Source organism: Poecile atricapillus, chromosome 13 (assembly GCF_030490865.1).
Source record: "Poecile atricapillus isolate bPoeAtr1 chromosome 13, bPoeAtr1.hap1, whole genome shotgun sequence".
Classification (NCBI taxonomy): domain Eukaryota; kingdom Metazoa; phylum Chordata; class Aves; order Passeriformes; family Paridae; genus Poecile; species Poecile atricapillus.
Genome location: NC_081261.1, coordinates 2,623,205 through 2,638,237, shown reverse-complemented (window position 1 = coordinate 2,638,237; position 15,033 = coordinate 2,623,205). Strand labels below are relative to the sequence as shown.

Sequence of the window (15,033 nt, the reverse complement as noted above, 5' to 3'; positions counted from 1 at the left end):
AGTTGCTGCCAGGATCTGCCAAGCTTTCCATTCAGCCATGCCCAGCTTGAAACTGGGCTCGGTGCTAAGCACTGTGGGAAGCTGCAATGGAACAAAGTGGACTACAAGGTTGTCGGACTTATTTTTCACTCCTTACATTAACTAATTAGCTTTCTTCCTCATTAAAGTCCCTTCAAGCATATCAATTACCCAGCTCTGATGGCAAGGACGCCACAATAGCCCTGAGTGCAATGAGATGAGTTGGAATTCAGCACAGCAGAGCAGCAGGGTGGAGGCTTGGGTTACCCGTGTGTCAGCAAAAGGACATTATTCTCCTGACCTCCCTCTTGCAACAGGAGCTGAATGGTGGCCGGGAGAGGGCAGAGGAAATGCCAGCAAAACAGCACAATGAGCCTCTCCCAAGGAGCTGTGAGGGGAAACCAGGGCTGTGGCAAAAGGCCAGAGAAATATCCAAGTGTTGGTCTAAAATTGGGACGGCCTAAAACTTGGCCTGGGGTCTTCTTTTGTTTCTGGCTGATGGGAGCGGCTTTGCAATTCGTGTCTGGGTTAGAACAATTCCACCTGTCCCCTCCAGGAAAATGGTGCAGAAAAGGGACCTGCCCTGCTCTCAGCAGCTCATGGCACAGCAATCACCCACACCAAACGTGTTTTTACCCCAGCAGCTCGGCACAGCGAGTTTCCCTAGGAAAATTTCAGATCCGTTTGTTTTTCCCAGCCGCTTCCTCCCAGCAACATCTCATTTATGCCCTGCTGCTTTACCTGCTCCTTGACATTGTCCTGCAGCCCAGCTGGCCGGTCCCCATCTGCCAGAGGCTGTCCCAGCCCTCAAACCACTCCATGGGCACCAACAAAACCCCAGAGCAGCGGTGACACCGAATCTGCTCATCCCCAAGCCCCGTGTTCAGCTGGGAACGGGGCTGAGGCTGCACCGCTCGCTGCAGCTGAATACTTAAAAGCAGCCAGACAATAAGAATGCATTAAACTTTTATCTCCAGCGCTCCAGCTACAATAAGCAATCAAAGAAATTGCCACTCTCCCAGGGCTCCCGATTGCCTAAAGGAAAGCAACTTTTGTCTGGGTGTGGGGATGCGTGTGTGTGTGTGAGGAGAGATGGATAAAAGGATCTCAAATAGCAGCTGCAGTGTTTGGCTACTTTGCATTAGGCAAATGATGAGCACTGAGCGCAGCACAAAGCTCGGGAGAAGGCAGTTTTATGCACTCACACACAGGGAAGAAGAAATAAGACATTTTTCACTCCAAAGATTTCATCATCAAGCCCAGTTTTTGGGCTGTTTTGGTTTTTATTCCCCTCAAATGTGAGCTTTACAGGAGACAATTACCGGCCAAAAGGTCCTTCCAGAGCCACACTGTGAAAAAGACCCCTTTGCACGAGGCTGTTTTTCCCATTATCCAGATTTTGGGAGCTTGGATGTCACTACAGGCAGGTGCAGCTCACCTTTCCATGAGTGGCAGCAATAGCAGGATTATCAAATCAAGTCATAGTTTCTAAATCTACAACAAACTGATTGAAAAGCTCTCGTAAGAATTACAGGTGTTCCTCTTCACTTTGCTCTCTGGCCATTTAATGATGTGGAAATTTTATTTCTCATGAAATATCCACAAAGTGGCCGCTTTCCTCATGAAATATGCATGAATTATAGAATTCCTTATGCTCCTGAGAAAATAAACCACTTTAATCTGAGAAGATTCTCTATTTTATAACGTCAGAATGCTTTCTTTTCCTTTTTTGACTCAGAACCATGGTGGTTTCAGAAAAGGTGGTGCTTGGTATGGACCAGCCTTTTCATGTGAAGGGAAAAACTGTTAAAAAATAAAAATAGATTAAAAAGAAAATCCCTAAACAACCAAGAGCTGATATAGATAATTTCAAAACAAATCTTTGCTTTTCAAACATTGTCTTCTTGTTTATTTTCCCACAATCCTTCAATGTGCAAAATTCCCTGGTAAGAAATCACATTATTGAAATAACTTTGTTTTTCAATCCACTTTGTTTCTTGGTTTCCCATTTCTCTGTGGATGTTTTCCCTGTCCTGCAGATAAACCCATGTGAGCAGGAACGAGGTGTTTGCTCCAGGAACTATAACATCAATTTTCTCCATTTGATTTTAATACAGCTCTAGGAAAAAACTAAAATTCCCCCACGTGCACGATTGTCTCACTTACAATAGCACCTCTCAGCAAAGGATCTGCGTGAGCTTTACCAAGGAGAGGTGTTATGATTTACAGTCTGTTAAAAATATACTTTACAGCATATTAAAAATAACCTTTTAGAGAAGTCCTTGAGGTTCAAAGCCAGGCTGGATGGAGCTCTGAGCACCTGGGATAGCAGAAGGTGTCCCTGCCATGGTATGGGGTGGGACTGGAGGAGCTTTAAGGTCCTTTCCAACCCAAACCATTCCATGTGAAATAACTTTTATGCCTTTAGGGCCTTAAACAATTCCAGCTCTGCCGGTATCTCCCCCAGTTTGGGATTTCTGCAGCAGCTTGGGCTGTTTCACACACCTTTCCTTCCCATTCTTCCATGGTTTTCCTCTTCCAGAAAGACATCAAACTAATGTCCTCTCACCCCATCCCCAAAATATCAAGGGGATATTTTAAAATCAGAGGCAGGGAAACTTTTTCCTGTGAAAAAGGAGAGTGTCTCCTTCTCAGGCTGGGAAGGGATGAGGAGAGAAGGACAAACAAGGCTCAGGAAGGAGATTTCAGGAAGAAATGTGCTTTTTTTCCCTGAGAATAAGCAGCATCTTCCTGAGAGCCATCATTTTGATTCACTGTTTCACGTGTAAATAATTTACCAGGCTAAAAGGTCAAGAGTTGCAGGTCCTTAGAGGAGAGGAGAAAAGTGCAAGCTGTAAATAAGGGACGAGTAACTTATGTGGAGCATAAAACACGTTACAGGCAACACGTAGATCCACAAATGCACAAAGAGGGAAATCCCAGCTCCACAGCCACCACACAGAGGCAGAAATAACCTTTACCCCACGCTGCATCCCCTTGAACTTAACCTGAGAGCAGGAAGCACGCTGAATACGATCTTTTGGGATAGAAATTACACTTTTAAATTAGCTCCACGACGCCCAGATGCGCTGCTGCTGATGGAAGCATGAAACAGAGGGGCGAAAGAAATTAATTTTCAGCCTCCTTGTTTTCATCTTTTCATCCTCTGATGTCAGGGTAATTGCTCCTCTGCTCCTGGATGTGACAGTGCAGTCCTTGCCTCTCTCCAGAAGGTGAGGGAACAGCTGCTTTTCTTTCTGCCACCAGTGGATTTCCAATCAGGCACCATTAGATCCCTGAACGCTTCCAGCTTTCCTCACAAACTCCAAATGTGGGGCTGCACTCCCCAGTTTAAAGCAGAAAATCTGCACAGATTCAAAGCTACATCAAATCCCAGGGAAGAAATGCTGGAAAGACAAGCAGCACAAACAAGCAGAGGGCCAAAGGGTGCTATCCTGACACAGATATTCAGGTGGAAGGAGCAGGAATAAGCAGCACTTTGTCCCACACACACAGACTCTCACAGTGGTTCTTACAGCAGTGCTGCCCTCAATAGTGAAATCTGTGCTATGGAAAATTTCTCAGGCTCAGGCAAGAAAAGTAAATAGTGGGCTTGGAGAAACGGGATTTCATCCAGCAGTTTGCACAGATAGCCCAGGTTTTTGGGTTTACTCCCATCTCTGACACTGCATTCCAGAGCAATCACAAGCTATTCATTTCCCCAGCAAAAAGCCTGTATTTCCCTGCCTAGAGGGGCACTTATTGACTTCATCAGCTCAACTGGCATTTTTCATAAACATTTATAAATATGTGAAAACTTCAAATGCAAGGCAACTCTTCCAAGGGATTATATTACACAGATACACTCCAAGGCTTCATTTGATGATCTAGTTTGGAAAATTACCCCTTCTGCATATATGGCAATAATGTTTATATTATTTTTGCCACATGCTTTCAGCCTTTCATAATAATGGAAACAATGATATAAGAATGAACAATTGACATTTCTGTTTGAGGACACAGCATGCATCTCCTCTGAAAGGCTCTGCAGCAGCTTTACAAATACATTTTCCTTTGGTATTTGCAGATACTTGGAGCTCCAAATCGTTTGAGTTACAAGACAGAGCCCACAAAAAAAACAGAGAATAAAACACCATCCTGTGGAGGTGGGCATGTTGAACACAAATTCTGTTTACTTACATCTCTGTTTTAACACCAGCCACTTGTATATAATGCATATGCATGCACACACACACATATATATATATATTTACATATAAAATAAACCAATGTATAAATTTCAATGCAGTGTTTCAGAAATAGAGTGATTCAGAGAGCCTGTGGTGTATACAGCATATGCTCCACGGATAATATGTTGCCCAGCACAAATGATAAACATGCAGGAATTGACATTTTCTTCCCGAGCTCTGGAGCCTCCGAAAGGTTGGCAGGCTGGGTGTGTGGTGCACATTCTTTGGGAGAGAATTATGGGCTGGGGAACATTCCTGCAGCTTCCCAACTCTTTCAATATTTTGCCACCTGCACAGCCAAGCTCTTTGTTCTGTAAATCTCCAGGATCCCAAAACTCTGGCGCTTCCCTGGCTGACCCCAATCCACACCTACCCCCAGGGAACTCGGCTTTAACTCCTTCAGAGGCTGGGGCAAGGATTAAACACGACTTTGGGGCTGCTGACACCAAAAGGACCAAACCCAAGTAGACATTTCCTCAGTTTCTGCAGCTCCTGCTCTCTCCTTGCCAGCACAGTGCACAGGATCAGGGTTGTGATCCTAACTCAGCTCCAAGGAGGCTCCCCAAGGAATGGGCACGGCCCCAAAGCTGCCAGAGCTCCAGGAGAGTTTGGACACTGCTCTCAGGGATTGTTGGGGTGTCTGTGCAGGGCCAGGAGTTTCACTGGCTGATCCCTATGGGTCCCTTCCAACTCAGAATATTTTGTGTGAATATTCCACCTGAGCTTCTGCAAAACAGCAGGAGCCTGCAAAAAGCAGGAGAGCGTGGCCCAAAGCCGGCAGGCACGGCTGGAACGCTGCTAAAGGATAAAAGCAAATTTAGCTGCACTGCCACCCTGCTGGATTCACCTTCCTTTGGATCATCTCCCTCCAAACCTCACATTTTTACAGTTCCCATGCACAGAGGCAGCAGGGCAGGATCTGGGTTGCAAACACACCTGGGAAAAAGCTCCCCTGCCAGGGACAGCAAGGCAGATTTGGGTCTGTGCTGCTGGAGGTGCCAGCACAGGGAGGAAGGGAAGCAGCTTCCACAGCTCCTGCCTGGGAGCAGCTGGGTTTTGCCTCTGCAAGGGTGCCCATGGTAATTCCATCTGCATTCCAGCACTGGCAGTGCCTGGCCACAGCCAAATATCCCAGGTTTCTCATCTTAATCTTTGACAGGGCCAAAGCTGGGAGAAATTGGACTCGCTGAGTGGCTTCTCGTTTTGTTGCAGAGGTTGCCAGGGCAAGGAAGAGCAAACTGCCAACCATGCCTCCTGTGAACAGTTTGTCTTTCAACAGGGATGTGGAAAACCTCGAGAGAGGGAACAAACCTTCTCCTCTCCCCAGCCACAGTGATCACCCCACTGCAAATCCCAGGATCTCTGAGTTTGGAAAAGCCCAGACCATCAAACCCCACCTGTGCCCAATGCCCACCTTGTCCCCAGCCCTGAGTGCCACATCCTTGGACACCTCCAGGGATTGGGAGTCCAAATCTCCCTGGCCAGCCCCTTCCAATGCCTGACCACCCTTTCCAGGAAGAAATCCTCATGATCAGGGATGCTGGATCTCAACAAGAAACGGCACAGGGTTCACAGGATACTCTGGAATGTTGGTTTTTCCTGCCTCTCCAGCAGCTCCCCTGCTCCTGGGCAGGGTCATGCCAGGTCTGGTGCCAGGCCAAACACAGCGGTGGAAATCTGGTCCCCACTGCCAAGGAAGGAACAAACTCCATCTCCACAGAGGATTAACACAGAACATGCCCTGCAGCAGGAATTGATTCCTACAAACCCTAGGAAAATGAGGAGCTGAGGGAACGAGGATTCAAATGAGAGTGAGCACTGAGGGAAGCACAGGCAGGACTCCACTGCTGAGGATTCCACATGGGAATACACACCCTGCCAGCTCCACACCCCTTCCAGGACCTTCTGCCTCATGCAGCATCACAATGTGAGTTTTCAGTGAGAGCTTTAAGGAGTAGAAATGAGCACCCATGAAAACAGATTTCATTCACACCACTTTTATGGGAACAACTCTGTTTTGTCAGCCAGTTCCAACAACCATGAACTCTTTGCAGGCAGCTGTAGCAGAGATGGCTTTTTCCCTATGATATCAGAATTTCCATGGAAAGAGGTGCTGGCTCACAGCTCTTGTGATTGTGGTGACAGGAGGGGGTGAAGAAGCGGGGCTGAGAATGGAGGAAATGTGCAAGGCAGTGGTGACAAACACTGACAAAGAAAGGACTGACCTCTGGCTCTGATCATCTGTGATAGCAAGTGTGACTGGAATTCAGGTTTTTCACAAATTGAAATTACAATTTCCCTGGTCAGCTAAAGGAATGGGGTTCAGGGGGACTGTAACACAGGAAAATAAGATTTAAAATCATTAATTGCCATCTTGATCCAAGTAACTTTATACACCATTTTTTTTCCTATTTATTTCACCTGAAATAATATTTCTCCCTTACCTTTACAAGTTTGCTTCCCCTCAGCCTAAACATTTATCCTACCATGAGAACTGCATTTCCAACACAACAGCAAACAGGAAAAAATTCTCCCTTCCTGAGTCTTCTACTGACCGGAGCTGTGGAAACTGCCTGAAGCTTTCCTTGAGGCCATGGATACAGGGAGGGTTCACAGATCTCATAAATTTTGTACTCGAGATGTGATTCAAGGAGAGGTTCACAGCTCTCCTCCCTGGGGGCCAGGCTGCTTTATCTAAGACACCACAGTTTAATGCTCTCGCTGTGTGCTGTGATGTCGGGCAAAAACACACAGATAAAACAGATTAAACGCTCTGTTTTTCTCTTTCCCCCCTGCTACAGATCTCAAAACTATTAAACACTGCTTGACCTCGACCCCACAGCTTGTAAGAGAAGCCGTGAACTCTCATTATCTCATAGCTACCTGCTTTGCCCCCTCTGTTCCGCCTTGAAACATCAATTGTGCCACCGTGAGAAAGAGGTCACCGCATCCACCCACAGGAAAAGGCAGAGACCTCACACAGGGACTTGGAGCAGTGCTCAGCTCCTGCAGCAGCATCAGCACCAGTGACACCAGTTCCAGAGCAGCTGGGAGCATCCCGGCTACAGGAGGTTGCACTGAGGATTTTCCTCTCCTGCATCACGGATGCTCACAGTCTCTCCCAGTAATTTGTTAATTGGGAGGAATTTTTTTACTCCGGGCAGTCCCCAGTAAACCCTGGGCTGGATTCTGTGCTGCTGAAGGGTTGGTTTTGCCTTTGAGGTCGCTGCCTCTCAGCCCTTCCTCGGGAAGGAGCCATCCCAGGACAGCAGGCAAATCCCGAAAAAAATAAAATAAAATAAGTATAACCTCCTCCTCCATCGCTCCCTTGAGGGTCCCAAGAGAGGAGCCACGCTCTGCCTTCGCTGCTGGTTCCACAGAGAGGGTGGGATCCATCCATCGCGTCCGTGCCAGGCTGGGAGCGGAGGAGCGATCGGGAGGCGCCGGGATGGGGAGCGCGGCCGCCGGGTGCCACCTGCCGGGATCACAGCGCTGCTTCCCCCGCTCCCGGAGCGGCTCCTGGCCCCGGCACCACCCGGGACAGCTCCCAGGGAACGGCTGGAGCTGCAAGGAGGGGCAGCTTGGATTTTGGGAAAGGTTCTTCCCCCAGAGGGTGCTGGCACTGCCCAGGCTCCCCCAGGGAATGGTCCCGGCTCCAGGAGAGCTTGGACAGCGCTCCAGGGATGGAGCTGGGATTGTTGGGGGGTTTGTGCAGGGCCAGAGCTGCCCTGGATGATCCTGTGGGTCCCTTCCAGCTCAGGATATTCTGTAATTCCCCTGCCCACAGGAGAAAACAAGGCCGTGTGCCCTAAAAACCACCCAGAGCGGAGGTGCAGGGTCCTGACAGATCTGTTTTATAAAACGTGTTCCTATTCTGGCTCTAACCTGTCTCTGTCCTGTCACTGCTGTCACACGTGTGCCATCAGCATCAAAATCCATGGAGGAGCACCCACACATGCCGAGGGGTCCCCCCGGTGCCAGGACAGCGATGCCAGGCCAGTGTCACAAGGGCTGGGGACAAAGCTGCCAGACAGGAATGAGATTCCAGGGACACTTCTGAGAGCCGGGATGAGCCCAGGGAGTTTCGTACCCGACCCCAAAAGAGCCAGCACTGAGCGGTGACAGTGACCAGGCACAGGGACGGAGTGTGCTGCAGCAGGAGCTCGTGTGTGTCCCCAAATCCTGCCACAGGAGGTGTCAGGGGCTGCACACGCTGCCAGTTGTCCCTTTTCTGTCCTCAAATCTTCCCTGTGAGGGTGGGCAGGCCCTGGCACAGGTGCCCAGAGCAGCTGTGGCTGCCCCTGGATCCCTGGCAGTGCCCAAGGCCAGGTTGGACAGGGTTTGGAGCAGCCTGGGACAGTGGAAGGTGTCCCTGCCATGGCAGGGGTGGCACTGGGTGACCTCCAGACATCCCTCATTTGCTCTGGGATTCTGTGATGACACCGCTGCACTGCTTGTCCTCCTGGATTGGGATGGGAATAACCTAATGGACTCATTATTGCCTAATGGGCTCATTATTGCCTAATGGGCTCATTATTGCCTACAGCACTGGGAAGGAAACAAACCCAGCGTGTCCGATCTGTGCCCTGCAGCTCCCGGGTGCGAGCACCGTCACACACACACACAGAGCCCTTGCTGGGGACACTCGGGATCCCGACACAAATACAGCACGAGCCCACGCACATTGATCATTTTTTCCGCAGTTTTATATTATCTCTGCGCTCGCTACGGCACAGGAGAACACACGCAAGCCGCAACCTCGCTGTTTTCATGGGAGGGGATCCCTGAGCATCCAGCCGCACCCCTGGAGCATGCGGGCGATGCTGAGGAGAACACCCGGGCCCTCTGCCCGGCTGACCCCGTTCCGGGGGAGCCCGCGGAGCCCTGTGCCCTCCCCGGCCGGGTGATCCCAGCACCGCCACCACCACACAACCGCCGGCGGATGCGGGGAGCGTCCTCACGATCCGCTGAACTACAACTCCCGAGACGCACCGCGACAGCAGCGCGCCCGCCTCTCCGCTGCCGTGCGGCGGCGCGCCGCGGTGCACGCTGGGATTCGTAGTTCCACAGAGCTCCTCAGCCCACGGCATCGCTGCTGAGGAGAACTCGGCTCCCCGTGATGCCTTGGGCCGCGGTGACGCAATCGGGGCGCGCGGGCGCGGAGGCCGCGGGCGATGTCGGAGAGCGGCGGCGGCGGCGGGGCCGCGGCGGGCGGGGGAGGCGGCGGCGGCGCGGGGGCAGCGGGGCCCGGGCCCACCGACCCCGCCTCGCTGCCGCCCGGGGACCCGCAGCTCATCGCCATCATCGTGGAGCAGCTCAAGAGCCGCGGCCTCTTCGACGGCTTCCGCCGCGACTGCCTGGCCGACGTGGACACCAAGGTACCGGGGCCGGGCACCGAGCCCAGGCCCTCCCCGCTCCCGCTCCCCCGGGGCTGCTCCCGGGACATCCTCGGAGCCACAGCCCCGGCAGAGAGCAGGCTCAGCCTTTCATTTCTCAGCCCAGAAAACACCTTCCCGTGAGAACAGTGCTGCTCTCAACCTAGATTTCAAAAATTCCCATGTTCTCCAACATCCCTGAATTCTCAAACCAAACCTTTGCTTCCTGAGTAGATGTTCTTAGGCTGTTGTTTGACATTCATTTTCTCAGCCACAAACAAACTCCTCATCATTTGTTGCCAGTATAGAAGTTGGGCTGTCAGTGCCAAGTTGGATTGTTCACAGTGACTCTGTCAAAATTCAACTCTTTTGGTTAAATTTTGCTTTCCCAAAGTTTTATGCTTCCAGCAAAAGTCCTGGGATCTGCCGTCCTCACCCAGGACAGACACATCAAATTCAGAAATATCCCAGTCTCCCTCTTGTCCTTCAGGATGTGGATCCTGAGGATTTATATGGATTTGTTAGTCAAGTTCCTGTTCAGTGGAATTATGTTCTCATATCATTATAATTATCTTTAAAACTGCAATTTATATTTTTATTCTTATCTCCTCTGCCAGTGCCACAGAAGCAAATAATTCAAGTTCTTGTTTGGTGGCAGTATTGCTCAGCCACATGCCTAGGAATTGTGGGCTCGAGGGTTTCCAGACAACAAGAACTCTGCTTAAACAACTTCTGTCTGCACAGTCTGCATTTCACTACAGTTTCATCCCCAACCTATCCAGCTGTTTGAATTATTGCTACACTGAGTGTTGCTGTGCAATTTCCAGTTGTGTTCTCAGGGAAAACAGGATTATCTTTGTTCAGAGAGTGAAGGGAGGGAAACACAGCACAGCAGTGTGTGTGACAATAGCTGCACTGTGAAGGGCTCTGGCAGGGGGTTGTTTGGAGGTATTTGAGCTGTTGAACTGGATTTATTTTTATTTTTTTTTAGCCAGCCTATCAGAACCTGAGGCAGAAAGTCGACAACTTTGTCTCGACCCACCTGGACAAGCAGGAATGGAACCCAGCCATGAACAAGAACCAGTTACGGAATGGGCTGAGGCAGAGTGTGATCCAGTGAGTGAGCAGCAGCCTGCACAATCAGTGATATTTGATAAGCCATAAATCACCTAAGGCAAGGGAGAGCTGCCAGAATGAAGTTTTTCACACCACTTTCTGTTGTCCTCCCTGAGTTTCATTGGGAGAATAAGTGCAGTCTGAACTCTCCTCAAAATACCCATTATTACTCTGCTTGAATTGGGTGGGTTGGAGTGATGAAATATTTATATTTGCTGTCCAAATTATTGCTGCAAAAACGCTGTGCCTGCTGTACTGAGCTGGATGAACCTGAGCTTTACCTTCATGAAAGAAAAGAGCCTTTAAAGATTCTTTAAAGAAAGAATCCCGAGGATGCCAAAGGCTGTGTATGCAGAATCCATTCCCTGTCAGCAGCAATCTCTGCACCAGCCTGAGCTCCTGCAGCACAGGACAGTTCCTGTCCAGCTGTTTCAGACCAGGATGAGCAGAGGGATGGAGCAGCTCTGCTGGGAGAGCTGGGGTTGTTCAGCTTGGAGAGGAAAAGCTTTGAGGTGGCAGAGCTGTGCCTTTCCAGTGCCTCAATGAGCCAATAAGATGGAGAGAGACAATTGACAAGGGCCTGGAGGGACAGGACAAAGGGGAATGGCTTCAGCTGATAGAGCAGGGTAACAGTAGATATTGGTAATGAATCCTTCCCTGGGAGGGTGGGCAGGCCCTGGCACAGGGTGCCCAGAGAAGCTGTGGCTGCTCCTGCATCCCTGGAAGTGTCCAAGACCAGGTTGGATGGGGCTTGGAGCAGCCTGGGACAGTGGGAAGTGTCCCTGCTATGGCAGGGGGTAGAACTGGATGAGCTTTAAGGTTTTAGGCTGCTTCCCAGCACTGCTGAGTTTTAATCAGGAAGAGAGGATGAGGTATTGCACACAAAATGCTGTAGGGAGTCTGAACAGTCCCTGTCACTCCTGGAGGGGCAGGGCTGAGCCCTGGGGGTGTCCAGGTGTGGGTCCTGCCCACCCAGGCTGCTGTTACCTGGCACAAGGTGCCCTGTGTCTCTGCATCCTTCACAGCCTCATTATCCTGTGGCTCCTTCTCCCAGTGCCATGAACATCTCCATTTCCTGTCCCTGCTCCCTTGCAGACATGACTTAACCCTCCCAGACAGCCTGTGCCCCACAGTCCAGGAGCCTGACTGAAGTCACCAGTCACTTCAGTTCCTGCTGCTCAGCCCAGAGCCTCTGCTGTGTGCTCACTGTCTTGTTTTTATAATTCATACCCATCTGTCTAGACTGTTACAAGGAGCAAGTGACGGTCCTGTTCTTAGGGGGCAGGGCTCTTCTCCCTCCACTCAGCCAAAAAAAAGCCTGTGCTCTCACCTGCCCTCCTCCTCAGAATAGCTTATTTCTCTTCTTGTGCCAAAATGTGTTTGTTTGCTTTCATGTTGACCTGGTTTCCACAGGAGCCCTGTTAAAAGTGGCTCTTGGCCAAGGTGTCATTTAAGTACCTGGGAGACCAGATGGGAGTTGTTAATTCTGTAGGGAGCAGGGAGAGAAATAGGTGAGTGAAACAAGTCCCTGTTAAGGATCTCCTGAGTAGGCTGCAGTTCTCACCATGTTAATGCTAATTGCAGTTGACAGGAGGGCTCTGGAGAGTTTCTGGAGGAGATTGGGGAGAAGTTTTTCAGAGGAGCTGAATGACTTCTTTGTCTTTGTTCAAGGTCAGGAATGCTGGAAGCTGGAGTGGACAGAATTATTTCTCAGGTGGTGGATCCAAAACTAAACCACATCTTCAGGCCTCAGATAGAGAGGGCGATTCATGAATTTTTGGCTGCACAAAAGAAAGAGGAAAATGTGCCAGCTCCTCCTCCTCCAGAGCCTGAGAATAAGGATCCTCCTGCTCCATCTCAGGATGCCTCCTAAAGGTCTGGTATCTCTGCACTTAGTGCTGACATTCCTTGTGCCTCATCTCTGTATTTGTAGAGTGCAAGATAGAGGAGGGCTTGGCAGGGGGGACACTTTGATCAGCAGGCTGTTGTCATTGTCACAGCCCTCTGCCACTCCAGTGGCTGCTAAAAATATCTGGGACTAAGACATAGGGATGATGTAAATCAGCTATCAAGGAACACTCTGCACTGTGCCAGAGCTGGGTTTGGATCAGCCCAAAAGGCCTTTTATTCCAGTAAAGCATATCCAAAAATGAATAAAAAAAGCAGCATATCCAGCAGCATTAACATGGAAGTGGCTGGAGTGCCTTCAGAACTGTATCAAATGGATTAAAAATATATATCATTTACTGAAACACAGATGGGAATAGGGTGGTGACAAGTTATTGTGGCTTAGCATTGAAAATTTTAGGTATCTCTGCTTCAGAACTAACACTGGAGTGTTGAATTGTCACTGACCAGAATAGTCCTGCTGGAGTAGGGACAACATCTCTGGGAGTGAAAAACTGTTCACTCAAAAACCTGATTTAAATAAAGCAGCCTGGATCTTCCAGCTGCAAGGACTGAGGGTGCCTTTGTGGCAAACAAGTTCATCCTGGCTTTTGTGATTAAAATAACTCCAGGGGCCTCAGGGGGCCATAACTGCTCCTCTGTCTTAGCACAAGATGTGTCTATCTTTGCTAAGATTGCAAAGGTTGATTTTGAGGAGCTACTGCCTTGGTGGGAAATGTTAATCTGCCCCTTTGCTGGGGGATTTAAAGCCATGCTGCATGAAAGGAAGTGAATTGTCAGTTGTTCCATCTGCCAGGGCTTTCTGAAAGTAAAAATGCTCCATGTAATCTACAGCTGATTTATTTAGAAGGAATAAGACCCTACAGTGGCTGGGAATTATCAGAGCAACCAGCATGGGGTTTAGTTCAATAGTAGAAGTTTAAGTGGCTGTAGTGTCATCCTGAGTTATTTACTTGTGACTTGAATTTTTGCATTTGTCTGGTTCAAGTAGTTTAAAAGTCCATTGTAACCCACAGCAAAGTGCAGTTGTTAATATATCCTAATCTGTCCTAATGCACTGACTTGTGAAGGTGCTTCTACATCCTCTAAATTCTCTTTTTTTTTTCTTGCAGGGAGATCCTGCTGCTGAGCAGCTGCAATTGCAACATGCCCTGTTAAACTGGCAATGGATTCCTTGTTCCCTTTGGTGCAGGATTGCTGTCTGCCAAAGATGATTAACCTTTGTTAGGCCTGTGGGAAATAGGCACTGAAATGGGGAAATTCAGGTGCACCTGGAGTTCTGCCTGTGGAGGGACAGCCCAAGTGTGGAGAGATTTTTGCAGCCTGTATTCATTAGTCATGCCTTTGGGCAAGGGGGTGGGAAGGAGAAAAGGGCGTTGTCTGCTGTCTGGAGGGAGAGGGGAAATGGGGCTGAGGCTCTACAAGGAGCACGAAGAAAGGAAGGAGGGTTTGGGGGTGGGGTATTTTTTGGAGACCAAGTAGAGCTGTCAGATTTCCTTTGATAGAAGCCAGAGGAGGGGAAGCCTCTGCTGGGTTCCAGTGAGCAGCAGGTGCCAGGTCAGGTGGAACTCACTGCACTGCCTGCTTTGGGAAAGGCTTTTCCTGTTCAAAACTGGAGCTGAAGCTTCAGGATCCATTATCCAGACAAATTCTGTTGAACACAGGAACATGTTTACAGTTGGCTATTGCTATAGCTGATGTCACTCCTGTTTCCCAGGGAACTCTGGGGAGCAAAGGGCACACCAGAGTTGGGGATCAGGTGGAAATTTGTCTTTTTCTGCTTGGAAGACTTTTCTTTCTCAGGTGCCTGGTGGAAACTGTCCTATGCTTTCAGCTCGAATGCATGCAGTGTCCTCTGGATGACAGTCAAATGGAGAATGTGATAACCTGTTCTGCCAGCAAATGTCCACACCTTTTTGCAATAAAACACCTCAAAAAGCATCTCTGAGGCTTGGCTTCTTCAGCACTTTTTTCTTAAGGAGAAACTATTTAAAGAAATGCCTGGAACCCTAAGGAAAGTGTGACCTTGCATATTTTATGGGTTAATCCAGGTTTAACGACCTGGAGTTGTTTCTTAACATGAAATAAGATGGTTTTGGTATCCTTTCCCAGGAAGATGTCTCAAAAAATGTAAAATATTGTGAGGATTGTGTGAGTAAAGGGTTTTCTCCTGGATGTTGGTTTGGGGATTGAAGACTGCACCAAATGTGTAATGAATGTTTTCCCTTAGGGCCTTAAGGGCAGCTCTTGACAGAAAAGAACCTTTTACCTCCTGGTTGGGTTCTCAACCACTTCTTTGGAACTGAAACGTTTATTCAGGGGAAAAAAAGTTGTTTTAAAGAGCAAATGGAAAGGATTCTGAGTGT

General features: G+C 49.2%; 1 protein-coding gene across 1 annotated transcript; it reads left to right on the top strand.

The window, feature by feature from the left end:
• The first annotated feature begins 9,427 nt into the window (after positions 1-9,427).
• On the top strand, positions 9,428-14,608 carry BOD1 (biorientation of chromosomes in cell division 1). Its single transcript, XM_058848992.1, has 4 exons — positions 9,428-9,646; positions 10,635-10,759; positions 12,431-12,634; positions 13,780-14,608. The coding sequence occupies exons 1-3, from the start codon at positions 9,443-9,445 to the stop codon at positions 12,630-12,632; spliced, it is 531 nt and encodes a 176-aa protein (XP_058704975.1). The 5' UTR covers positions 9,428-9,442; the 3' UTR covers positions 12,633-12,634; positions 13,780-14,608.
• Positions 14,609-15,033: the final 425 nt, after the last annotated feature.